The sequence below is a fragment of the Panulirus ornatus genome, chromosome 68, assembly GCF_036320965.1.
Source record: "Panulirus ornatus isolate Po-2019 chromosome 68, ASM3632096v1, whole genome shotgun sequence".
Lineage (NCBI taxonomy): Eukaryota > Metazoa > Arthropoda > Malacostraca > Decapoda > Palinuridae > Panulirus > Panulirus ornatus.
This window is the reverse complement of record NC_092291.1, coordinates 8,317,827-8,345,326: the sequence shown is the minus strand read 5'-3', so window position 1 is coordinate 8,345,326 and position 27,500 is coordinate 8,317,827. Positions and strand designations below refer to the sequence as shown.

Below are 27,500 nucleotides of genomic sequence, written 5' to 3'. Positions count from 1 at the left end.
AGACCACCATTTCTTTTTCTTTCGAGGGAGGTTGTCAATTAGGGCATTTTATGATTATTTCTGGTACACCGCAATATCTCTTCCTGAGGTATATTGAGTCATTTGTATTTTCTTTTTCTTTGAGGGTGTTAGGGTCAAGTGTGCTTCCTGTTCCGAGACCTTCTGTCCAACATACGAGACGTTGCCTAGGCAAATAAATCGCCATCTTAGATTTATTCTTACTAATCTCCTTTGCACTTCGGGGGCAAATTTCACAGTAAAGCTGTTCTTGAAGACTATAATTGAATTTTCTCATCGGAACAAAAGTTTTTTTTTTCAAATGAGATGATTTTCGAGGTAAACACACACAAACACACACACACACACACACACACACACACACACACACACACATAATATATACAGCATGCATATAGCACTCAATATAGCTCTCAATAGAGATGATGACCCATGATTAACCGTCATGTAAACATAAGTTTCTCTCTCTCTCTCTCTCTCTCTCTCTCTCTCTCTCTCTCTCTCTCTCTCTCTCTCTCTCTCTCTCTCTCTCTCTCTCTACTACATGAGAGATACGTATGTGATTTACCTGTCATTAATCAGTGTATTTTGTCCCTCCAGGTACGTGGCAGAGACTCGACCCATTAATAACACGGGAGTCCAGCACAGATAAGTACTGGAAGTCATCACGCTGATAATGATAACAGTAATGATAGGAAGGATAACAATGATGATGATGATGATAATAATAATAATAATAATAATAATAATAATAATAATAATAATAATAATACGACTAATAATACTAATGATAGATATACTAACAGGTGAGGGTAGGTCTTCATCAAGGGAGGGTGATGTCACCATGTCTGTTTAATCTGTTTACGGTCAGGAGGGTAAGGTAGGTGAGAGCGAGGACTGTGAAGAGATGGGCACGGGTTTGCAGTATGTATGCTGGGTGTGAGTGCATCCCCCGTGATGAGTCTGTTGCTGCTTGCTGATGACACAGTGCTGGTGGCGGCCTTGTGAGGAAAAAAATGAGCCACAAGCTGGAGTGTGAGTCTGGGAAAGAGTGAGTGTGAGAGATGGGAGTTTAATGTGAATGAAAGTATGAGGTGTAGCAGGCGTGCCAGCCGGGATGGGATGAGAGCCATGCTGAAGGAGGAGGGTAAACGTGGAGGGAGTGGAGTGCCTTAGGTACCTGGGAGTGGACACAACCCGTGGAGGGAACCATGGGAGCAGAAGTGGGTCATGGGGTGGGAGAGAGAGAGTGAGTGACAGTGGTCCTGGGTCATGGGGTGGGAAAGAGTGAGCGACAGTGGTCCTGGGTCAGGAGGTGGGAGAGTGAGTGACAGTGGTCCTGGGTCAGGAGGTGGGAGAGTGAGTGACAGTGGTCCTGGGTGGATTCATGAGTGTGTGGACGGAGAGGCCATTACCACCTCATGGATGGGAATGTCTGGAGGTACAGTGTAGTGAGCCTGGCTGGCTATGGATGATGGGGGTCTGGTGTGGGGGCATTATACACGACACCTGACCAGCGATGGTGACCTAACCGAGGTCGGTGTTTTGTCTTCCTGGCGCTACCCCCCAAAAACGGGAAACTATTGATAATAATAATAATGATCATGGTGATAATCAAGGTCTAATGTTGATATTGTGTGATATTCGCATTAGTGATATCAGCAATAATATCAAAGTTTATAATGATAATGTTAACAATGATAGATTTCAGTAGATATTACTATTATTTTTATTATTATCATCATCATTATCCTCTTCAATCATAAATGTTAATATCATTACTCAGATTTGATCATGCTGATGTTCATTCATAATAAAGTATCTTTATCTTGTCCACATTATTGTTATTGCGATGTTAATTAACATTACTGTTACTACTGCCTTTATTACTAACATCATTACTGTTATCTTAATACGATTACTGATAATGAATCATGATAACTATTTATGTATGAATTATTCGTAGCAGTATTATTTCTATATTGGCAGGTGTTATAATTCATTTATAATTATTGGGTCTAGATTATGTTTAGGCTCGCTGAAGATCAATGATCTATAATGTATTTAGTCCAGGCAAGGGTATGATAATCTTAGCTTCAATAGATTATCATTATCATTATTATCATTATCATTTAGCTTCAGTCTTAGCTGTGTGTAAATTCGAAAGGCGCATAACCTAGCTCTAGTAACTGAATTATGTTAAAGCTTCTTAACTAATACACATACACCATCAAAGATTTATTTCAAAATTTTTGTTATAGAAATATTACTGACTGTAGGATTATAAGAATGTGTGGTGGTTATGATAATGATAAAGTGATTGTTTAGACACAAATCATACTTCCATTTTCTTTGACTAGCGGAGGTTGAATTTCTGAATCATTGGATCAATCCGCTTCCACTATCATTTGAGGTGCATATTTGAATTTCTAGAGGGAAACAGTATGTACGATATCTTTGTTAAATATCTTACCTTTTCTTTATTTCAGTAAGTGTGTGTGTGTGTGTGTGTGTGTGTGTGTGTGTGTGTGTGTGTGTGTGTGGAGTCTCTACTTGGGTTCGACTATCAAAGTGAGCAAAAGGTTTGATTCACACCTTGTGTGAACCATTATATAATAAGTTCAGCTCCTCAAAGTTAAGGGTTGGTTTTTCTGAATCACTTTCTAACGGGTTCGACCCTTCAAAAGGATTTACGGTTCAACAAAACGTTTCTGAATTATCTTGTAATGGACTCTATACGTGAGATGAGATAAGCTGTTGATTCGAAGCGGTTCTGAACCATTCCTTAATGGGTTCATAGTCTCGGAGTTTGAGGGGAGGGGGGGGGGGGTTGCTGACTTGAAACAAATCTAACCCATTTCTTTAAGGACACAAACGAACCAAAACACATTCCCTTAAATTTGATGAATACCACCACCCCCCATCCTTTTTTTTTTTTTTTTTAAGGAATGAGGAGAGACTTAAAAATTCTTTCCTAATCTGATACTTGAATGATCTTCGTTTTAGACGTATTTCTAAATCCCTTTTTAAGCATTTACGTAGCTCCCCCACCACCACCACCCCGACCTTAAAATCGTATTGAAAGTATTGACGCAACTCACTGGCACTCGGTAATACGCCCCTGATTTATATCAGCATTCCCAAAATACGACTCCTGTGGGACTCTGTCTTAGAAATACGGCTACCTAGATGTGCGGGCTTACCTATGATTACAGTGTTAGCTATAGAAGCTCATTCCAATGGTGAATGGAGAGTGTGGGTCGGAGCGAAAAGGCCGGCTACATAAATTACTGTGGGTCTGACGGCGAGTGAAGTGGTACGACACTGGAGCACGGGCGATACGACCCTGGGCCGCGACGTTACGACCCACCAGGAGGGTAGGTTAGGTCAGGGCTTGTACGACCACTGGTGATGATGACCTGACCTTCTGGCTGACCTGTGCCCTGTGAGGGTTCTGTTGGACAGTCGCGCCATCACCCCCAAGGTCGTCCTGTCGTGTTCAAGGGTCGTACCGTCGTGTTCAATGGTCGTCCCGTCGTGCTCAAGGGTCGTCTCGTCGTGCTCAAGGGTCGTGCCGTCGTACTCAAGGGTCGTCCCGTCGCGACCAAGGGTCGTCCCGTCGCGACCAAGGGTCGTCCCGTCGTGTTCAAGGGTCGTCCCGTTGCGATCAAGGGTCGTATCGTCGTGTTCAAGGGTCGTACTCTCGTGCTTAAGGGTCGTGCCGTTGTACTTCAGGGATTAAACGAGCTGGGAGCCATCACATACGTAAATTCAAGTGTAAGTCACTTATGTGCACTTAATGCCATCACATACGTAAATATAAGTCCCTAGACACTTAAATGTTACGGAATGCCACCACAAAATTGAGTTCACAGTCAGGACTCACTTAAATATTAGTGATGACCGTGGAAGTAGGGTGAGCGAGAGTCACTAATATACACTTAAATTACTTTTACTGGTGCAACCTCGAGGTGAACAGTGCAGAGGGAGGTCTGCTGGTCTGTGGGTGGGCTCTGGGAAATGGGGTGAGGGGTGGAGAGAGAGAGAGAGAGAGAGAGAGAGAGAGAGAGAGAGAGAGAGAGAGAGAGAGAGAGAGAGAGAGGAGGGGTGGGGAGAAGCCACCCTCCTCCTCCTCCCCAGCCCGTCCCTCGCCCCACCACCGTACAACAAATGAGTGGGCTCTAATTAGTAGTGAGGCTCAACCTGGAGATAACATGAAGATAACTGACCAAGGAATATATTAAGTCTCTCTCTCTCTCTCTCTCTCTCTCTCTCTCTCTCTCTCTCTCTCTCTCTCTCTCTCTCTCTCTCATCCCTGAAGTCTCCGATATTCTAGTAAGGGCAACATGCATGCGTCTCGTCCCGCTGCTGGGTGTGAACGAGCAAGTGCAGGGGGAGAGATAAAACAAACAAACAAACACAAGACTGAGTTCGTGTCGTCCAGAGAGGCCCAGTTTTCGTGTGTATGTCAGGATTGCACTTTACTCTGCCAGACTTGGTTCACCGTGGGAGCCCAGGCTCGAGGCATTCTGCGTGGCCCAGGGTAAGGCCATGGGAGAGGAACCGCTTCTCCCATGTATCCTCCTCTTGTCTTACTCCCACAGTGATACAGTCACACACACACACACGCGCGCGCGAATATTGTTATTCCCCATTTTCTGTTCATTATTCCCCCGTTTTCCTTCCGTTTCTTCTTTCTATGTATGGAGACGTACACCCACCAGTCAAAGCAACACTCCGCTCCCCCGACACAGTAACACCAGCGAACCAATGTAATGAAGCTTCGAACCCATCCATGTTCAACCTGTGTAGCTGTAAACCTGAAGCTGCGGTCGCTTCCTATGGCGTCTGAGAGGAATAATGCCTGAGGTATATATATATATATATATATATATATATATATATATATATATATATATATATATATATATATATATATATAACCCTTCCATTCGCTGCCATAACCCTTCTACTGTTCTGACGTGTGTTGGCAAGAGCCACGACGTAAGACGTGCGACAGTGCAAGAGTTACGTCTTTGGCGGGCGGAAGCTTGGGGGGATGGGGTCGGACGTGAGGTGCAGAATGACGAATTGGCAACCAGGTCATTCGTGATAATGACGGCCAATCAGGGAGCAGCAAGACCAGCTGACAGTTGTATGTAAACATGACGTGTGAGAGAGCACACGTGTCTCCAGCTACCCATCTGTCCATTTAGTGTGGACGTAATGACCTACATGTGCAGTACGGGGGAGGGAGCTCTGCACTCGTGGGTGGGGGCCCCAGCTCTTGAACATTCTCTACAACCATATAGCTTTTTAAGCTTCCGAATCCTCAGTTTTAAGCTTCTGAATGGCCGGTTTTAAGCTTCTGAATGGTCGTTTTTAAGCTTCTGATTGGTCGTTTTTCAAGCTTCTGAATGGTCGGTTTTAATCATCTGAATGGTCGGTTTTAAGCTTGTGAATGGTCGGTTTTAAGCTTGTGAATGGTCGGTTTTAAGCTTGTGAATGGTCGGTTTTAAGCTTGTGAATGGTCGGTTTTAAGCTTGTGAATGTTCTGTGTATTTGCAGCTTGATCACTCACTTCATTCCATTCATCCGTTGCTCTTACGCTATCAGAACACTCCAATACGTCTTTTCTAATAAAATTTTCGTTATTCAGTTCTACGTTATGGTCTCTGGTGTTTCTATCTCCCCATGTCCTGAAGAAGTGTTCACTGCTGAAGTCGTCAAACTGGTTTAAAAACTGGAAGGTTGTGTTCAGGTCACTCCTTTCCCTGGAACCGTGTTGTCTCCCGCTTGGGCAGTCTCTCCTTTCCAGGGAGTCGACCATTTGCTTCCTGATTATCTCTTCCAGTATGATCCAGACCATACTCGTCCAGGAGAATAATGGACTCTGGTTCAGCACACCTTCCCGATCTCCTTTCTTAAAGAAGGGTACGACATTTGCCCACTCACACTCCACTGGCACCTTATCTTCCTCCAGCCTCGTCTTGATCAGCATTTCAAGCGCGTCTGCGCACTTCTTCAGCACATGTGCAGTCCCTTCATGACGACCATGAGGTTTATACTGGTAAAATCCTTCATCAATCTGCTTATGAGTTTACTAGATGTTTTCCAAGACCTCCTCCCCCATTTCAACCCACTGGCGTCGGGGTTAAGATGTCCTCGACTTTTGTCTTCATCATTAAGCTCTACGTTTCACAACAGTTCCCCTGCAAGTCCCTCACACAGATCCACCTGCGATCATAATAGAGAATCGACTTCGGCTGGATTAATGGAAAACGTGTTGAACACCTGCCTTGTCCCCGATACCCTACCTACACTCTCTCTCTCTCATCCTCATGTCTCATACTGATCTACTCATTCCTTCGCTCTTGTACACCTATCACATGCTGGCCTTGTGTGTGTGTGTGTGTGTGTGTGTGTGTGTGTGTGTGTGTGTGTTAGGGTGCGTGCGCGCGCGCTCGCTCGCTGACGTAAAAGTACGTATAATATACACATTCTTTAACGAACTTTATTGTGGTGGGTTACAACAGTTTCTCCTCAGGCTGCGAGTTAAGGCGACAGCCGACATGGCGCTCAATGTCTTCTCATAACTGGTAGGAGGAGGTGGGTAATGTACTCATGTCCTCACTCACAGGGAGGCGGGTAATGTACTCATGTCCTCACTCACAGGGAGGCGGGTAATGTACTCATGTCCTTACTCACAGGGAGGTGGGTAATGTACTCATGTCCTCACTCACATAACGGCGGGTAATGTACTCATGTCCTTACTCACAGGGAGGTGGGTAATGTACTCATGTCCTTACTCACATAACGGTGGGTAATGTACTCAGGTCCTTATTCGTAGAAGGAGTTACTCATTCACTCATATCCATACTCAGAGGAGGAGGGTTACTCGTGTTTTTACTCATCAGGGACATTTGTAATCCGTACCAATACAGAACCGAGAACACGAGGGATACAGGACCTTGGGATAGTGAGATGTCCTTGAAGGAATATTGGTAAGGTGTTGTATGACTGTATTATTCACCTGGTGGACCGTGGCATAGGTTAAATAGACGTACATACGATAATGAACCGTGTGTCCTGATAGAATAATACAGTAGACAGGTGAAGATAACGGGTAATAGATATCAAAGAAGTGAAGACAATGGAAATATATATATATATATATATATATATATATATATATATATACACATTGGAGGTGGAAAGATGGAGTGAAAAAGATTTTGTGTGATCGGGGCCTGAACATGCAGGAGGGTGTAAGGAGGGCAAGGAATAGAGTGAATTGGAGCGATGTGGTATACAGGGGTTGACGTGCTGTCAGTGGAGTGAATCAAGGCATGTGAGGCGTCTGGGGTGGACCATGGAAAGCTGTGTAGGTATGTATACACGTGTGTGGACATGTGTATGTACATGTGTATGGGGGGGGGTTGGGCCATTTCTTTCGTCTGTTTCCTTGCGCTACCTCGCAGACGCGGGAGACAGCGACAAAGTATAAAAAAAAAAAAAAAAAAAAAAAAAAAAAATATATATATATATATATATATATATATATATATGTATATATGTATATATATATATATATATATATATATATATATATATATATATATATATATATATATATATACATATATACATATATATATATATATATATATATATATATATATATATATATATATATCATTACGTCATACGTAACATCTACATAAACACTAACTCAATCTCTTAAGTCTGTCCTCACCGTAGTTCACGATATATGCTATACTGTTGATATACGGGACTGAGTGAATATCATGCAATATATATACCACATTTTACGCAGCATATATGAAGAGTAAACACCATGACAATAAACAGGTTACACCTTAAATAAGTGTACACTGGTAAGTGACAACAACAATGCCGTTTTCTATGTGATTTTATCTTCCATATGAACACCAGCGGATCATATCATTTTGATAACATGACAGTTCAAAAAAGATAAAAGATACTTACAAAACAAGGTTGATGGAGATGATAACAGTAGATTTTCTAAATGACAAAGATTAGTTGTTTACTGATGATGACATTAATAACTGCTGTGGTAAACATATGATCTTTCTAGACAATGGTGTTAAGGGTTATTTTCGTAACAACACCCAGTACTACAAACAAGATCATCCCATTGAAAATACGACCTTCCAGGCAAGCTAAGATGGATGGCTAGTTAACCAGGCCTTCGAGCCTATTGACCTTAGGGTAATCAAATGGTTGTGACCTCTTCACAACCTTATCTAAGTTTATAATCTACAATTTACCTTAGAAGGACGAATTAATAGGAAGATATCAGTAAACACTAAATGACGAGCATGAATACCCGGGGACTGACTGAGCCGTCCACGGATAATTCGTCCACTGTTCGGATAACTCGTCAGGTCCGTATATCCGGATCTCGAAGACACTTTCCTCTCCCCGTACCGACGTCTCGCGGACGCCCTAAGGGTAATGGCCTCCTAATGAAGTCCCGGGATCATCATTCGTATTAACAAACGCCGGTTAGGAAGGGAAGACAAGCGTAATCCACTACCGCCCGCTGATTGGCTCCCGTAATCTGTCGCCGGGAGGGGATTGGCTCCCGTAATCTGTCGCCGGGAGGGGATTGGCTACCGTCTGGTGCGTCGGTGGTTTCACGATCATTGTTCGTAATAAGGCTTTTCCACGAACCACACAAAGGGGGTCTTACGCACTCTGTACGAACGATAACTTTCTTAGTTACGCATTCTTAGTTACGCAGGCTCCTGACCGTGACTTGTGTACATAAATCTCTCTCTCTCTCTCTCTCTCTCTCTCTCTCTCTCTCTCTCTCTCTCTCTCTCTCTCTCTCTCTCTCTCTCTCTCGGGCGGGAGAAATAACGAGGAGATAACAGATTATTTTGTTGGAAATTACGACAATCTTGCCTCTGAAAACGAAAACGGATTGATGGAGAGGGAGAGAGAAAACGAAACGTAGCTGTCTTGAGCTATAAAAATCTGAATATATTTCCTATGTACTTTTTTTTTCTAGTCTTAATGTTTAAAGCAAAGTACACAACAACAACAACAACAACAAACAAAACATGGGAAGATAAACTTACGATAACAGGGTACATACTCAGGTAAATAAATGCTTTACATACTTAAAATCACTTTGAGGCATCAAACTTGTGTTAACTGCATGTCCATAAACAATGAACCTCATCAGAAAACGGGGGAGCGGGTGCCTGATTACGGTGAAATGTCCATAACTCCCCATTTTCTATGCACGACACTTGTGTTTAGTGTACCCTAATGGCGCCAACAAGGACACATGTCCAAGAACAGGTGTTTGTAAAGGCGTGTGTGTGTGTGTGTGTGTGTGTGTGTGTGTGTGTTACACAGCACCAATACTTAATTACATGTATCAATCGTTGTCATCTTCATCTCTGCTGTTGTCCCAGCAGCCATCTATCTATCTTTCAACAGTTAGTCAAATATAGAAAATGTTTATACGAACTTTAGCGCAAGTGACGGGGGGAAAAATATCCTAATTATTACAGCAGTGAATTAATTAATTAGTTGCTCAAACTCGACTGATTAGCATTCTTAGTTATCATATACAAACACACATTTAGTTCCCCCGACCTTAAGTGATTAACGAATCTTAATTAGATACACTAATTTAATCATTTAAACGAATGAGTAGTGATTCTCATGAATCATAACAGGAAATATTCTGATCGGCCAATCTTTACACACCGAATTCAACTGATTGGGTTATCTACATAATCCAAGTGATTTGCATACGTCTCCTATGGAAATGAACCTCTCTCTACCTTATACAGCGAGTGTTACGTTCTGTGACGTAATTCATGACGTCACTTCGGTAATCTGACGTAATGAAAGGCGTGTACAATGTACTCAAACGTCTAACATTTTCGCTGTAAATTTACAAGCCAAATATTTTTGGCTTTCATATTTTTTTCATCTCCCTTTATGTTGACCTCATTATTATTATCATTATCATTAATGTCCTCTGTTCTTAACGCTACCTCGCTAACGCGGGAAATGGCGAATAGTTTGAAAAAAAAATAATATCATTGTTATTATTACCATTATTATTATCATTAATATTATCATTATCATTATTTCTATCTTCAATCCGTTTTCGTTTGTACACCAATACTCCACAATACGTTTTCTTTTCCCTGTTCCCGTTTTTTGTATTCCTTGTCTATACCTCACCTGCCCCGGTCTCTCACTACATTCCCCTACCCCTCCCCCACCATCACCCCCCCCACCCCCTGTTCACGTTGGCCCTGGCGGTTCCTTTGATGTTAACTCGCTCCGTGCGAAACCTGCCCAACTGCGGAATATTTCCGACGCACTGAATATATATATATATATATATATATATATATATATATATATATATATATATATATATATATATATATATATATATATATCCTCGCATATACGTACGAGCTTTTATATCTTCGCACACACTTGGGAGAATGTCTCTCTCTCTCTCTCTCTCTCTCTCTCTCTCTCTCTCTCTCTCTCTCTCTCTCTCTCAATGACGATGACGTGAACGTTGTTGTATTCCTATCACTTTTATTCTTTCCTTTTTTGTGTGCCTATTCCCCCTCTGTTCATTAAACTCCCTCCCTCTCTCTCTCTCTCTCTCTCTCTCTCTCTCTCTCTCTCTCTCTCTCTCTCTGGTCATGGTGTGTCGGTGGTAGTTCGTGCTCGGGGGGGGGGGGGGGGCTCACTGGTGACGTCCTGTGATTATCATGGTTTGATCTGTGGCTTCAACCCTTTCTTCTTAACACCTCCGTCATGGCGCCCAACACACACACACACACACACACACACACACACACACACACACACACACACCTCCGCTTCTGCCTTCAATTGAACATAAGCCACCAACATCCCCATCCCTCCCCTTCCCCTCCCCCCCTAGCGTTCCCTTTCGCCACCTTTTCCGCTAACCATCCACCTTCCCTTCCCTCCCCATCATCCAACCCCCCCACACACACACACTTTCTGATCCCCTTAGCCACACTGGGTGTAATTCAGTAATAGGTGTAGTCAACCCACAAATTGATTTAGGGTAATGATTGGTCACACTGTGTAATTTGCATACGGCATACATTGCTGCCCTCATTTGCATACGCGCTCTGGTCTTCACCCGTGTATAGCAATGTTGGGCGATTCCCTGTTGGTTTTAGTAAATACCTCTCTGAATTTTGATTGATTGACTATCACCCTCTATTTATATATATATATATATATATATATATATATATATATATATATATATATATATATATATATATATATATATATATATACATATATATTCTTTCTGTCATAATCCTCCCCTCCTGTATTATTTTCAAAAGAAGGAACAAAAGAAGCTAAGTGTGTGTGTGTGTGTAAACATGATCGAGGTTACCTACTTGTAGACATTTAACCAACAATATTCTGACAAGGTTAGGTTACTCACTTCACTCAGAAAGCTCTGAACGGTCGATTCGCATGACGTCACCGCTGATCACTGCTCCAATAGGCTTATTATTGCATGACGTCATTTCTATACGTCACTACGATGAACCTGGTCTGGCGGGTTTGCTTTTAAAGAAAAACATTATATTTGGATCGGAACTGTACGCAGAAATAAACTGAAAAATCTTCTTATCTCTCTTAGTCTCAAGTTCATACAACATAAAACATTTACTTATCATTTATGTCATTAGAATAATGAGATGTATCGGACATCGTCAGTGTAAATAAGTCTATCGAACTGTAAGTCCTTGAAAATTATACGTGGTTATAAAAGCATTCGTCCAAACCTTGGTCTGGTGTCGCACAGTGTTGTCTAAACCTTGTAAAACTGGTTTAGAAAACGTGGTGTTTCGCAATGGTACACGGCCGATAAATAAACTGACTTCAGTTTGATTTAGTTATCCCCTGGCGATTCAATACACAGAAGAAGGGATGTGGGTACCTCTTCGCTTAATAAACCAATAAAAACAGTTGAGGTACATATAATTTCCCTACGTCTGCGTATTGTCTCAATCCATATTACAGAAATACATAATATCGTCCATAGCAACAGCTTCAAACGTATGTAATTACGAAGTAAGGAATGGGGCAATACAACAGTAAGCCACGGTGGAGTTTCAGTCATTTAAGGTGGTAATCCCAGGCTATATAATAACCTTATAACTCCACACCCACCTCCCTCGCACAACTACACACACTATGTGCAAATAACTTCTGGCCGGTGCTTTTGGGGGAGGATCGACTTCCGCTTGTATATTGGCCTGAGGGACGAGATAATGCCATGCACGTGAAGACCTTGTTCCACGGTGTCTCTCTGGACAAATATTTGCCGCTAGATTGGACAGAGATAACTTGTGGAGTACATCACATATGACAGCAACGGACGCGCGTCTCTCCGTCTGTCTACTTGTCTGTCTATTATCCATCTATCTATCTATCCGTGTATATATATATATATATATATATATATATATATATATATATATATATATATATATATATATATATATATATATATATCATAGACATTGAATGCAATATATGAATCTGGCTACTTTTTTGTATAACAAATACAAAAAAAGGGGAAAAAAAGCCATTAATATTAAGGACTGGGTAAAGACAGAAGGTAATCCTGGTGCAGCCAGATGTAGCGAACTGATGAATACCGGTGGGGGTGTGGTGTGGTGTGGGTCTGTAGGGGGGGAGGGAGGGGAGAGCAGGTGTGGTGGGAGGGGAGTTTTTTTTTTCGGGGTGGGTAAGATTGGTAGTGGGGGAGGAGAGTGTTGGGGGAGACAGGTGTGTATGTGGTGTGGGGGAGAGGGGAGGTAGGATTGAGACAGGTGTGGTGGTGATGGAAGGGTGAGGGAGGGGGGAGGAGGAGGAGGTGTGGTGGGGAAAGGAGGGGGAGAGGTGTTGGGGGGTGGGAACCAAGAGAGGGGAGTGACTCGGTCGTCATGGCAACCGTATGTATTGGCCAGGGAGGGAGGGGCCCGGCCAGCCGGCCGAGTCGGCCAGCCCGTCCCCGTGTGATGGATTGGCCAGGGAAAGGGGGGAGGGGGGCCGAGGGAAGGGTAAAGGGGGAGGGGGAGCCGTGCTGTTTATGTTCACTTGTAAGGTGTGTGTGTGTGTGTGTGTGTGTGTGTGTGTGTGTGTCGCAGTACTCTATGATCTTTAACGACGAAATTCGTCATAATAAATCGTATTGGTTCCATCATATGCGTTCGTGTACGTGTTTATATTTACGTGTGTGTATATCTATGTATATGTGTCCCCCCCCCCCCCCCCCCGACGCTCTTACTGGGCGTGTGTGACTGTGTGTATGTCCGTATGATTCCCAACTTCATGTTTTCAGAATATTTACTTAAATTCTTTATTCAAGTGTGTAACATTCTGTTTCATTTGTTTTTGTACTACGCTGAACTGTTTTTGTCTTCGTGCGTGTGTGTGTGTGTGTGTGTGTGTGTGTGTGTGTGTGTGTGTGTGTGTGTGTGTACATATTTACTTATCTGCATAACAGTTTTCGACATTAAGAAGTACTGATATGCAAAATAGGTATGGACTACGTTCACAACTAGCATAGCTAATTCGCGCTCACACACACACACACACACACACACACACCCTCATAACTTTTTGAACCAAACTGTACGACCCTTAAATACGACGATCCGACCCTTAAGCACGGCGGTATGGCCCTTAGGCATAACTAGCCCCCGTGCTTTTGACCTGACCCTTTAAAGGCCAGACCATCGTACCCAAGGGCCGTATCGTTATCATGGAAAAGGATAAACAGTAAATACCTTCACTACAGTCATCCACATCACACCTTCCCTCTGGTCAAGGCACAACAGCATCACAAAAACAGATTCCCTCTATGTTTTATTGGGAATCCAAAAGGTACTGTTGACCCATGTTGACCAATTGTTCAAGTCCCTCCCGTTAACTAGGCACGTTCCCCTCTTCCGTGTTTCCCCTACTCTCCTCATTGGTAAGATGAAGAGGATATCGTCTTCAGAATGTTCCAAAGACTCGATCTATTTTCCCTGAAGATGGTTTGAAGATGGATTCATCATCAGAACCTATCTGTACCGAAGCTCGGATTCATAAGAAGTTCTCATTCAAAGTGTTTGATCTGAGTCGTCAATACCTTTCACACACCATTATGTAACTGGGATGTACAACAATTATGTACAGGTACATCAGAGAGGGCTATTTCAGAAACAAAATACTCTCATCAAAATTTGACAGAAAATGTTTTTTTCTATTGTTATTTTTCACTTCTATTTTGTTTCTAATTAAGCTGTAAACATGTGTTATTTTTTCCTGTCCTAAAACATCTACTGTTCCCTTAAGCAAGTTATTCCTAATCTTTGTGTAAGTTCCACTACACGAAAGTAAACAAAAAAGTGCCGATAATACATAAAGTATCCTTTTAATGGTATAGACATACGTTCACGTAGACTAAAAATATGTCTTCCATACGTCACCTAAAATTATATCTTACCTTCTCTGCCTTTACTTAAGAACCCCCCCCCCTATAACCAGCCCCAGACCCCCTAAAAAGCCCCTCCTCCCCTTCCTCTACTAGCCCTCCCGTCCCCCCCCCTCTCCCTCTACCACCTCCCCCTCCCCTCTCCCTCCAACCCCTTCCCTTAGCGAGACCCTTGGTCAATATTGCATGACCAGTGCGCCAGGCACTCCTCACCCCCCCCCCCCCCCCTGATGGTGTCGGCTTCCCTACCTCAACCACCACCATCGCTACCACCATCACCACTACCACCAACTCTACCACCACCATCACAGTCGTACTTTCAACTTCTCTCTCTCTCTCTCTCTCTCTCTCTCTCTCTCTCTCTCTCTCTCTCTCTCTCTCTCTCTCTCTCTCTCTCCATCCCTTCGTGCCAGACAGCGACAAAACAGAGTTTGCTTGTACTCCAGCAACAAAATTCTTGGGCGCTTTCAGCATGTTGTCTCGTGTCTACTATGCCTTGTCGTAAGGACACATCACGCAATAATGTCGAAAAATATGGCAATGGCCCTTTTTTTTCCCCAGGTCGGCCTCCGCCATGATGAAGGCGCTATTGATATATTTATTTGCTGGTTCCTTTCAAGCACAACTCGAGTATATCAGGCGAAAAAACGAGGGTAAACAGACCTTTGCGCGGCATTGTTTACGTTTTCCCAACAGCTGATGACTGACGACTGGAGTCAGTCTTTTAGGATAATCTTCTGGAAGAAATTACCAATCGATTGTGGGGGGGATTACCTTTTTATCCTGGGGGAATAAATGATATATAAGAATACCTTAGGAAGTTTGCTACACATATATCGGGTCGTATCTCACTATCCAGCACGTAAAATGGGTCAAAGACATGGCCACCTTGATATTGGACATGGCCACCTTGATATTGGACATGGCCACCTTGATATTGGACATGGCCACCTTGATATTGGACATGGCCACCTTGATATTGGACATGGCCACCTTGATATTGGACATGGCCACCTTGATATTGGACATGGCCACCTTGATATTGGACATGGCCACCTTGATATTGGACATGGCCACCTTGATATTGGACATGGCCACCTTGATATTGGACATGGCCACCTTGATATTGGACATGGCCACCTTGATATTGGACATGGCCACCTTGATATTGGACATGGCCACCTTGATATTGGACATGGCCACCTTGATATTGGACATGGCCACCTTGATATTGGACATGGCCACCTTGATATTGGACATGGCCACCTTGATATTGGACATGGCCACCTTGATATTGGACATGGCCACCTTGATATTGGACATGGCCACCTTGATATTGGACATGGCCACCTTGATATTGGACATGGCCACCTTGATATTGGACATGGCCACCTTGATATTGGACATGGCCACCTTGATATTGGACATGGCCACCTTGATATTGGACATGGCCACCTTGATATTGGACATGGCCACCTTGATATTGGACATGGCCACCTTGATATTGGACATGGCCACCTTGATATTGGACATGGCCACCTTGATATTGGACATGGCCACCTTGATATTGGACATGGCCACCTTGATATTGGACATGGCCACCTTGATATTGGACATGGCCACCTTGATATTGGACATGGCCACCTTGATATTGGACATGGCCACCTTGATATTGGACATGGCCACCTTGATATTGGACATGGCCACCTTGATATTGGACATGGCCACCTTGATATTGGACATGGCCACCTTGATATTGGACATGGCCACCTTGATATTGGACATGGCCACCTTGATATTGGACATGGCCACCTTGATATTGGACATGGCCACCTTGATATTGGACATGGCCACCTTGATATTGGACATGGCCACCTTGATATTGGACATGGCCACCTTGATATTGGACATGGCCACCTTGATATTGGACATGGCCACCTTGATATTGGACATGGCCACCTTGATATTGGACATGGCCACCTTGATATTGGACATGGCCACCTTGATATTGGACATGGCCACCTTGATATTGGACATGGCCACCTTGATATTGGACATGGCCACCTTGATATTGGACATGGCCACCTTGATATTGGACATGGCCACCTTGATATTGGACATGGCCACCTTGATATTGGACATGGCCACCTTGATATTGGACATGGCCACCTTGATATTGGACATGGCCACCTTGATATTGGACATGGCCACCTTGATATTGGACATGGCCACCTTGATATTGGACATGGCCACCTTGATATTGGACATGGCCACCTTGATATTGGACATGGCCACCTTGATATTGGACATGGCCACCTTGATATTGGACATGGCCACCTTGATATTGGACATGGCCACCTTGATATTGGACATGGCCACCTTGATATTGGACATGGCCACCTTGATATTGGACATGGCCACCTTGATATTGGACATGGCCACCTTGATATTGGACATGGCCACCTTGATATTGGACATGGCCACCTTGATATTGGACATGGCCACCTTGATATTGGACATGGCCACCTTGATATTGGACATGGCCACCTTGATATTGGACATGGCCACCTTGATATTGGACATGGCCACCTTGATATTGGACATGGCCACCTTGATATTGGACATGGCCACCTTGATATTGGACATGGCCACCTTGATATTGGACATGGCCACCTTGATATTGGACATGGCCACCTTGATATTGGACATGGCCACCTTGATATTGGACATGGCCACCTTGATATTGGACATGGCCACCTTGATATTGGACATGGCCACCTTGATATTGGACATGGCCACCTTGATATTGGACATGGCCACCTTGATATTGGACATGGCCACCTTGATATTGGACATGGCCACCTTGATATTGGACATGGCCACCTTGATATTGGACATGGCCACCTTGATATTGGACATGGCCACCTTGATATTGGACATGGCCACCTTGATATTGGACATGGCCACCTTGATATTGGACATGGCCACCTTGATATTGGACATGGCCACCTTGATATTGGACATGGCCACCTTGATATTGGACATGGCCACCTTGATATTGGACATGGCCACCTTGATATTGGACATGGCCACCTTGATATTGGACATGGCCACCTTGATATTGGACATGGCCACCTTGATATTGGACATGGCCACCTTGATATTGGACATGGCCACCTTGATATTGGACATGGCCACCTTGATATTGGACATGGCCACCTTGATATTGGACATGGCCACCTTGATATTGGACATGGCCACCTTGATATTGGACATGGCCACCTTGATATTGGACATGGCCACCTTGATATTGGACATGGCCACCTTGATATTGGACATGGCCACCTTGATATTGGACATGGCCACCTTGATATTGGACATGGCCACCTTGATATTGGACATGGCCACCTTGATATTGGACATGGCCACCTTGATATTGGACATGGCCACCTTGATATTGGACATGGCCACCTTGATATTGGACATGGCCACCTTGATATTGGACATGGCCACCTTGATATTGGACATGGCCACCTTGATATTGGACATGGCCACCTTGATATTGGACATGGCCACCTTGATATTGGACATGGCCACCTTGATATTGGACATGGCCACCTTGATATTGGACATGGCCACCTTGATATTGGACATGGCCACCTTGATATTGGACATGGCCACCTTGATATTGGACATGGCCACCTTGATATTGGACATGGCCACCTTGATATTGGACATGGCCACCTTGATATTGGACATGGCCACCTTGATATTGGACATGGCCACCTTGATATTGGACATGGCCACCTTGATATTGGACATGGCCACCTTGATATTGGACATGGCCACCTTGATATTGGACATGGCCACCTTGATATTGGACATGGCCACCTTGATATTGGACATGGCCACCTTGATATTGGGACATGGCCACCTTGATATTGGGACATGGCCACCTTGATATTGAGACATGGCCACTTTGATATTGGACATGGCCACCTAGATTCTGGGACTTGGCCTTCTTGATGTTGGGGAATGGCAACTTTGACGCTGGGACTTGGCCACCATGATACTGGGACATGATACCAGAACATGGCCCTCTTCCGATCCGAGCATGGCTCCCATGACACTGGGCCATGGCTTAAAGCTACGAGTTATCATCACCCTCAGCTAAATGTTCTTTCTTCGTGAGTTTTCATCATTTTGCTTTTAGGGTCGATAGTGTGTTACGACGCCTTCCCTCTTTCAGTAAATAATTTACGGTGGACAATATGGTGGCCCCGAGAGAGAGATACATATGGCCACTTCATGTCTGAGGAATTCTTGTTTTTTTTTTTTTCTTGGTGTGGGGCGCCCCAGGAAGATGTTTGAGTCACGATGGAGGGGTCATGCGTGTTTGTGCATGTTGAGAGAGAGAGAGAGAGAGAGAGAGAGAGAGAGAGAGAGAGAGAGAGAGAGAGAGAGAGAGAGAGAGAGAGGCACAAAACCTCTCGTCGTCGTCGTCGTCGTCGTCGTGGGTTCGGTAGCCCTCCTGTCGTTGAGATCGATCCCTCCACCCGAGGCTTGTCGTGTTACCCTCGCCAGTACCTCCTGCCGCTCCTACTGGCACTCCAGCAGGAGCGGCAGTGGCTGGTGGTGGCTGGTGGTGGTGGTGGTGGTGGTGGAGAATATTGCATGTCATTAAGCCTTCTCTCTGGAGCCGGGGCCCCGCGGGCGATCCATCACCAGCGCTGTATAAATGCCTCTTGCTACCTGCTACGTATTCATGGCATACGCCCAGCCCGGCAAGAGGGAACAGGGCCAGGCTGGAGCCCCACGTGATCTACGACTACTATTATAATGATGAATTCCCGGCACTCACACAACAAGGCACTGGTGACAAGGGGTCATTTCTGTCTCCCTTGTCCTCCCTCCTCCCTCCCCTCATCCATGGACCGTTCCCACTCCCCCTTCTGTCTTTCTCCCTTCCCTTTCCTTCTCCAGCAACCCCCTTTATCACCACCACCCTCTCCTTCACCAACACTCCCTTTATCATTAACACCCTTTTTCACCAACACTTATCAATCCCAGCCTTGTCTTCACCAACACCCAGTTATCACTGCAAGACGGTATGGTGATGACGGGGTGATGTATTTCAGTGTAGGTGTTGGAGATGGTGATGGTGAGTCGATTGCATGATGGTGGTGGTGGTGGTGGTGGTGGTGGTGGTGGTGGAGGCAGTGGTGGTGGTGGGTGATGGAACTGATAATTTCGTGTGGACGACCACCCTGTGGTGGGTCTGTGCGAAGATATTCGTGTACACGAATAACACGTACTGGGATGAGACGCAAGGATATTCGTTAACGGTACGTTTTCTGACACGATATAAATATATATATATATATATATATATATATATATATATATATATATATATATATATATATATATATATATATATATATATATATATATATATATATATAATAATATATATAACAATAAGGCTTGTTAACAGGGGGAAAAAAAACTCCTCTCAAACGGTATACGACTGTTTGGGCGAACGAGCTAATAATTTGTCAACATTTCGTGTGTTTCAGAGGAGAAAGTAATTTTCCGAATATCCATGAAATGTTTTGACAAAATGGTTGGTGTACATGCCCAGTATGTCTGCATTTGGATGTAAAACAGGCAATGTGGAAGCGATTATTTAGTGTTTAGCGAGAGGTTGGGCGGTGTTTTTATGGATATGTAGATGGACCATTTGTGTGGGAACGAGGAGCTGGGTCTTTATGTATGTGTGTGTGTATGTGTGTGTGGGGGGACGTACGTGTGTGTCTGGACAAAGGAGAGGCGATTCGTAAGCATACGTGGGCGTGTCCCAGCATAAACAAAATTGTGGCAATAAAGTACAACAGAATGGTTATTCAACAAGCTGAAAAGAGAAAAGAAATAATAAATACGTATGGATGTAATCATGTTTAAAATCAGCAACATGGAGAGAGAGAGAGAGAGAGAGAGAGAGAGAGAGAGAGAGAGAGAGAGAGAGAGAGAGAGAGAGAGAGAGAGAGAGAGAGAGAGAGAGAGAGAGAGAGAGAGAGAGAGAGAGAGAGAGAGAGAGAGAGAGAGAGAGAGAGAGAGAGAGAGAGAGAGAGAGAGAGAGCATTACCATCACAGGCACAGAAGTTCTTGGTACTGGAATAAATGTCTTTTCCACACCGATCATCCAGACTTCTAACAGCCATACACTGTACTGACCGACAGCTCCGTCACTTGAACCTTCTGTCTGTGTCCTCATCAACGCAGGAAACGGAAAGGCTTCTGTTTCTATCAACGATTATGACACACTAGAGCCGGTACGTGCACTATAGTATAAAAAAAATATAAAGTTATACGTGCTAAGCTTTATCAACAGCTTGAGCACGATGGTAACATCCTTCAGCACGACGATACGATCCTCGAGCACGACGGTGTAAACCTAGAACACGACGGTACGATCCTCGAGCACGACGGTTCGAGCCTAGCGCACGACGGTACGATCCTCTACCAAACGGCAAAGTTCTTGAGCACAACGGTACGACTCTTGAGCACAATGACACGACCCTTCATAGCACGACTGTGCAATGCTTGGACGAGACGGTGCGACCCGTTGGTATAAAAGCATGACCTATGACCTGACCGTTAAGGCCCAGGTCAGGAGTCGTACCACCGTGTTGAGGAGGTTCAAAATGAATATGTAAAGGCTACTAAGCCTACGAGGACAAACGAGTGAGAAATATTTTCAGGTTATGTAGATGACCTCACCCCTTCTTATATGACCTTACATTAAACTATCTTGGAAGCATTCTGTCTGTAATTAGTAAGACAAAAATGCCCAAATATCCGGTGATTGGAAATAATCGGTAGAAAAATTTACGAACTGATATGCAAAAAAGTAATTCAAAAGGTAAAAGATTCCCTCAGAATATAATACTATAAATAAATCTATAAATCCATAAATCTAATATATTCTAAGAACGCAAAGTTTATCATTATCTTCTTAAAATACCTATAAGATCCTTTATTCATAAAGAAATCAAGTTGAAGCATTTTCTGGCGACGCGAAAGGGGTAACTAAAGCAAACATTTTTATGTATGGTAACCTGTCGGACCCCGCACCATGGACAACGTGTATGCAGAACATTCGTCGGAGGAATGGTATGTTTACATAATTAGTTGTACCTACGGGGGTTTCTGGACTTTGGTAAACATCTGGATGGCGGGGGCAGGGGGAAGGTAATGGGGAGAAAGGAGGGACGCAGGGCGATAAATGGTGGGGAGATGGTATCTACCTCGCATATCTCCCAGGTGAAAAGAAAATGTAACACAAGACAAATTCGTACTTTTTTTCAACAGAATTTGTACGAGAATTACTATAAAATAAACTATCAACCATTCGCATGCTTATTAGGCCTGTTAGTGAGGCTCATGTCCTTGCACATGGACACTCCAGGAGGAACTCAAGCTGAGTTACAGATTGTGGGCTGGCTCGACCTATCACTCTGGAGTATGACCGAGGGTCAGTATTACGTGATGCTCGACCTATCACTCTTGAGTATGACCGAGGGTCAGTATTACGTGATACTCGACCTAACACTCTTGAGTATGACCGAGGGTCAGTATTACGTGATGCTCGACCTATCACTCTTGAGTATGACCGAGGGTCAGTATTACGTGATGCTCGACCTATCACTCTTGAGTATGACCGAGGGTCAGTATTACGTGATGCTCGACCTAACACTCTTGAGTATGACCGAGGGTCAGTATTACGTGATGCTCGACCTATCACTCTTGAGTATGACCGAGGGTCAGTATTACGTGATGCTCGACCTATCACTCTGAGTCATCACTGAGGATCAGTATCCTAACCTAATGATGCGTCAGGAATCGTTGTCTGGTAACCATGAACAATACCAAGCTCGTAAAATCATGCACCCGCCCTCTGCCTTTTCTTTCCTCCATTTACTTGACTTTGAGATGCAACAGTCGATACATTCCCCCCCCCCCTCCATCATCTACATCACTTACTGTCTCATTTTCATTCCGTCCCACCCCAACCCCATTCTCCTACCTACACATGCATGTATTATGCATTGATATGAAGTTCACAAGGAAGTCAAAGTGAGGGTAGGAGGAGCGATAGGGAACGATTTGTGTGTGTGTGTGTGTGTGTGTGTGTGTGTGTGTGTGTGTGTGTGTGTGTGTGTGTGTGTGTAGCAAGAGAGAGAGAGAGAATGTGGGGGAGGGTCAGCACAAACATGAAACAGCTGGGCGCTGATAAAGAGGAAGAAGGATGTGTGGGAGGAGGGGGGAGGCAAAGGAATCATTACGGATATTTAAAAGTAAGGGGAACGCTGAGGTGACCAATTATTTATAGAATTATGGAAGCAACTATCGTCCTCATGCTCGTGTAATGAGAGCTGGTAATGTTTTAAACATGACGAACGATCATTTTCACCAACGCACAACAAAGACAGACGCTATATAATACTTTCTAGTCTTAGGACATTATTCTTTTTAGGGCCACTTGTAAACTGGTAGTTAGGTCGTTACACTTTATTAGAAACTTGTTGTTGTGCCTTATAGTGGAAATGCTTTGTTAAACTCCGTGAGACATTGGTCGTAAAGCTCGATTTGAAATCAGTAATCATCACACACTTGCACAATTTTTTCAGTGCTATTTTGCCCCGCCCTATTTAACTCATATATTTACTGGGTGAAAGCTGCACCTTTCCCCGAATTCTTAGCTGCTCGATGTGCCATACACTCAAAATTTACATACAGAAAACATGAATAGTATATATGATATTGATACTGTATTTCATTGTTTTTTTTCCCCCTCCTTTCATTACATCTCATTTAACTCGACTTAAAGATTCGCTTGTAGGCAACTTTTTAACTCAAAGAGTGAGTTCTTTTGATGAGCTTGTCTATCCTCATCCTCCTTCTCCTCCTCCTCCTGCTTCTTCTTCTTTGTTTCTATTTTCATAGAAATATTCGGTGTCTCGCATTCGACATGAGTACCATACCACCCGCAGCTCGCTCCCCATCAACCCCTGATAATTGGCAACGTTTACGTCGTATCACTAAAATCGGCTGTAGACATCGCATACATTTACATATTCCTAGTGACATTTACATTGTGAAAAAGTCTAGTTTATTTACCAAATATACTTATTGAATAGTCGTCAAGAATTACACTCCAGTCAAGGAATAAAAAAAAACCCTACTTTATCTCAACTAAGTGAAATAATCTACTGTTTTGGAACACTGCTTTAAACCTGGCATTTATATATACATGGCTTTTGACAGTGGCTATGATATGTATGCTGGTCATTGGAGGCGACAGTGTAACAACATACCTTGGCAATGACATTCCAACTCGAGTAATTCTAGGAGCCGCTCATCAAGGGCTCGTACATAAGGCTTCATGATGATGGTCATTTATCGTTCCGACCTTCAAATGCTCTGTGTTCAGTGAAGGACTGAGGCTTCGACACAAAAACTCTGCACTAACCACAGACACACAGGCAGACAGGTACGCACATATACACACATCTCTGTTCTAAAGGTGTGGCTTCACGTGCGTATAACTCCCTCCCCATACAGTACAAATAGATCATTCTACACACACACACAAACACACACACACACACATCGAGAGATGAATGTTTTCGACTTATAAACCTAATGTCTGGAAGAAAGATGTTATGATTAGATGCAACATGAAGTGGGTGCCCACACTGTCAATAATCGTATGTTGTAAGCCTAAATACATCTTGCCATTAGAACCCCGGGATAGTTAGCCCTCAAACAAGCCGAAAGAACGAGAGAAGCGAAGAGAAGAAGCGAGTGAGTGGAACCTGTTTAAATTCCCTCCTACGTAATGTTATTCGGTAAGACATGAAAATGTTGGAAATAGTTTTAGCACTAAAACAAAACAAGACAAACAACCGAAAAGAAAATCCTCTGTTATCAAACGTCAGGAGACGGACGAAGGATCATGTGTGCTTTCCAACACTGTCTTCAGACTCGGAAGGAGGTTCATGTCCACAACTACACATAAGGTTGTCCCATAGGAAATGAAAATGTTAGAAATCCTTTACTGTTCTACAACGTAATATTAAGAAACAGCGAAGAGGAAAATAATCTGTTGTCGTAGATATAGCTACATATCTATATCTTCTAGCACTGTCTTGAGGCTAAGTTCTCTGAGGGAGAGAGAAAGATTTCTAGTGATAACTTCCCAAGTGGCCCGTGACACACCGATGCACTAACTACCGCTTCCCCCTCTGCAGGTGAAGATATGGTTCCAAAATCGTCGCTCCAAGTACAAGAAGATGATGAAGGCGGCGCATTCTGGCGGGCCCGGCGCTCCCCAAGGGGCGCCCGTGGGGCCTGGCTCCCCACTCAGCTCCTCCCCACTGTCAGCCACCTCTCCTCTGCAGCCCTACACCACCCCTACTCCCCTCAGCCCTCCCCCACAAACGCAGTCCCCAGGCCAAACCTCTCTGTCGCAACCCCCACCGCCTTCCCTCTCACAGCCACCGCCTCTGACCACCCTGGTCCCCATCTCTCACTCAGGCTCTCATCCAACCCCGGCCTCTCTCCCCATGGGTCACGCCCACTCCGGCCAGCACCCACAGCACCCTCCACCCCAGCTGACTCCCTGCCCACCTCCACACTCCTTGCCACAGCCCCCACACCCACATCACCCGCCCCATGCAGCCTCCCCTCACCCACATCAGCCACCCCCACACTCCGGCCAATTGCCCCCTCACGCCCACGGACCTCCCCAGCACCCGCCCACGCCCACCAGTCAGTCCCACGACTCTCATGGGTCTCCACACCTGTGTCCCCCAGGTCCCCCTGGTGGAGCTTGTCCTCCCCCACCCCAACACCATATGAACCACCCGCCCCACGGAGGATACATGCCGCCCACCTCCGTAGCGCCGCCCGCATCCTCGGCTGACCATGTACCGCTGCCGCCCGCCGCCTCCTCGCCTGGCCTGGCCGCCCACCACTGGGACATGAAGCCGCCCGTGTCCACACCCTACATGTACTCCTGGTACGCCCCGGATCCACAGCATCTTCTCACTTAAGTCACCCACAACCATTCTAAACCCGCTGGTAACCCGGGCCAGTGGCCATCGCCACCTACAGGGCCACAGATAGCTTGCGTGTGGCCTATGTCGGCCCGCTGTGTGGCCCCACTGGTGGCCCGCGGCGTGACAGCCGGGACCAAAGATAATAAAAGCAGCCCAAGGGGCATCCCAAAGATTTCGTGCAATATACTCGCCATATTGGCGATGGTAACATGGAGGAGCTGGCCAGAACCGGGCCCATCAGAGGACCTGGCCAGAAGCCAGGGCCAGGACAGGACCTGGCCAGAACCTGGCCGCGGAGGACCTAGCCAGAGCCAAGCTCAGGGAAGGAACTGTCCAGAACCGGGTTCATGAGAAGGCCTGGAGACCTGGCCGAGGCAGTCCAGCCAGGGGTGGGGGTGGCGACGATGGGGTGGCGAGCTGTGCAGGCGACCCACCCACACAGGAGCCGTGGCGGGGACGGAACCTGTGGCAAGCAAGCCTGGCGATGGGCCATGAAGAGGACCTTCATCGGTTGTAACTTGGAGGACCGACCGCCCATGGAGGTATAACAGTCGGGCTCCTCGACCGGACGCGGACGCAGCCAGAAGGGTGGATCAAGGACCGGAACCACCTGAGGTCGACACACATCCCTCTCCTCCAAGTTATCGTCCCCCCCACCACCCACCACCCCAAAGGACCCCCCATCTGTAAATATGCAAGTCACGTGTTTATTCGTAGAAGCTGTCTAACCCTCCCTCATCCTCGCGTGGTGGGGGTCGTGTTCTGTGGCTTCCCTGAGAAGCCACTGTGTTCTATAGTGACCTGGCTACATTCAAGCCACAGTGTTATAGAGTGGAGCAGGCTCGACCAAGCCACGACTTCATTAAGTGACTTGGTTTTGACGAGCCACGGTGTTAAAGAGAGTGAGTGACCTGGCTTTCAGAACCACAGTGTAATATAGTGAACTGGTTTACTAAGCCTGAGTGTTATGGTGTAACATGGCTAAACATGGCCACAGTGTCTTACGAGTGACTGGCTTGCCAAGCGATCCTCTGTACTTAAAACTACCAAAAAAAAAAAAATAATAAAAAAAAAGGAACATCTAGCGAGCTCAGAACGGACGATTTTCTAATTTTGATACACAAGCGTTTGCGATGTAGCCAGAGGGGGGGAGGGGTTAGTATGTTCGGCCAGCCCTTAGGACCACAGGTCCTACACTAACGGGGTGCTGGCGAAGATGGTCTCTAACGAGGAACCCTCCTCACTTCGAAGGCTTAAAACTCATGAGCTCGTCTCTGTGAGTCTCAGGGACACGCCGCAGGCTGAGTCTAACCAGGAATCACCAGTTTGTGGATCCAGAGAGGCTCTCAGAGAATAATAAATAGTCCACAAGACGTGCTTAAAGACTGTGGTGGGATCCAGTGAGCGGAGGGAACTGACGTGCCCCAAGTGTGTGTGTGTGTGCGTGTGTCTCTGGTCTTAGTGCAGTCCACACGACTGTGGAGAGACGTGTCGTACAATCGTTATACAAAACTTGTCAAGGACAGAGTAGGAGAGTAGGGCGACCACCCGTCGTCCACCTGGACACATACAGCACCAAAAATGCCAAAATAAAGTAAAGCCGAATATTAGTTGTCTCCTATTTTGATGCACACGTCACTTTGCTTCTCCCGTCGCTCTCCAACTCCTGCTGAAGCGTCCCATTCTCTCTCTCTCTCTCTCTCTCTCTCTCTCTCTCTCTCTCTCTCTCTCTCTCTCTCTCTCTCTCTCTCTCTCTCTCTCTCTTTAATTTATAATTG

The 27,500-nt window shown here is 45.0% G+C and overlaps 1 protein-coding gene across 2 annotated transcripts in view; it reads left to right on the top strand.

The window, feature by feature from the left end:
* Positions 1-27,500, top strand: part of LOC139747466 (uncharacterized) — a 148,139-nt gene that overhangs the window by 106,565 nt on the left and 14,074 nt on the right. Inside the window, exon 3 of one of the 2 annotated variants that reach the window (XM_071659830.1) lies at positions 24,913-27,476. The exons of the other annotated variant lie outside the window; for it this stretch is intronic. Within the exon in view, the coding sequence (XP_071515931.1) occupies positions 24,913-25,716 (804 nt within the window). The 3' untranslated portion in view covers positions 25,717-27,476. Of the gene's footprint in view, positions 1-24,912; positions 27,477-27,500 lie in introns of those variants that run through there. 2 annotated transcript variants of the gene reach the window in all.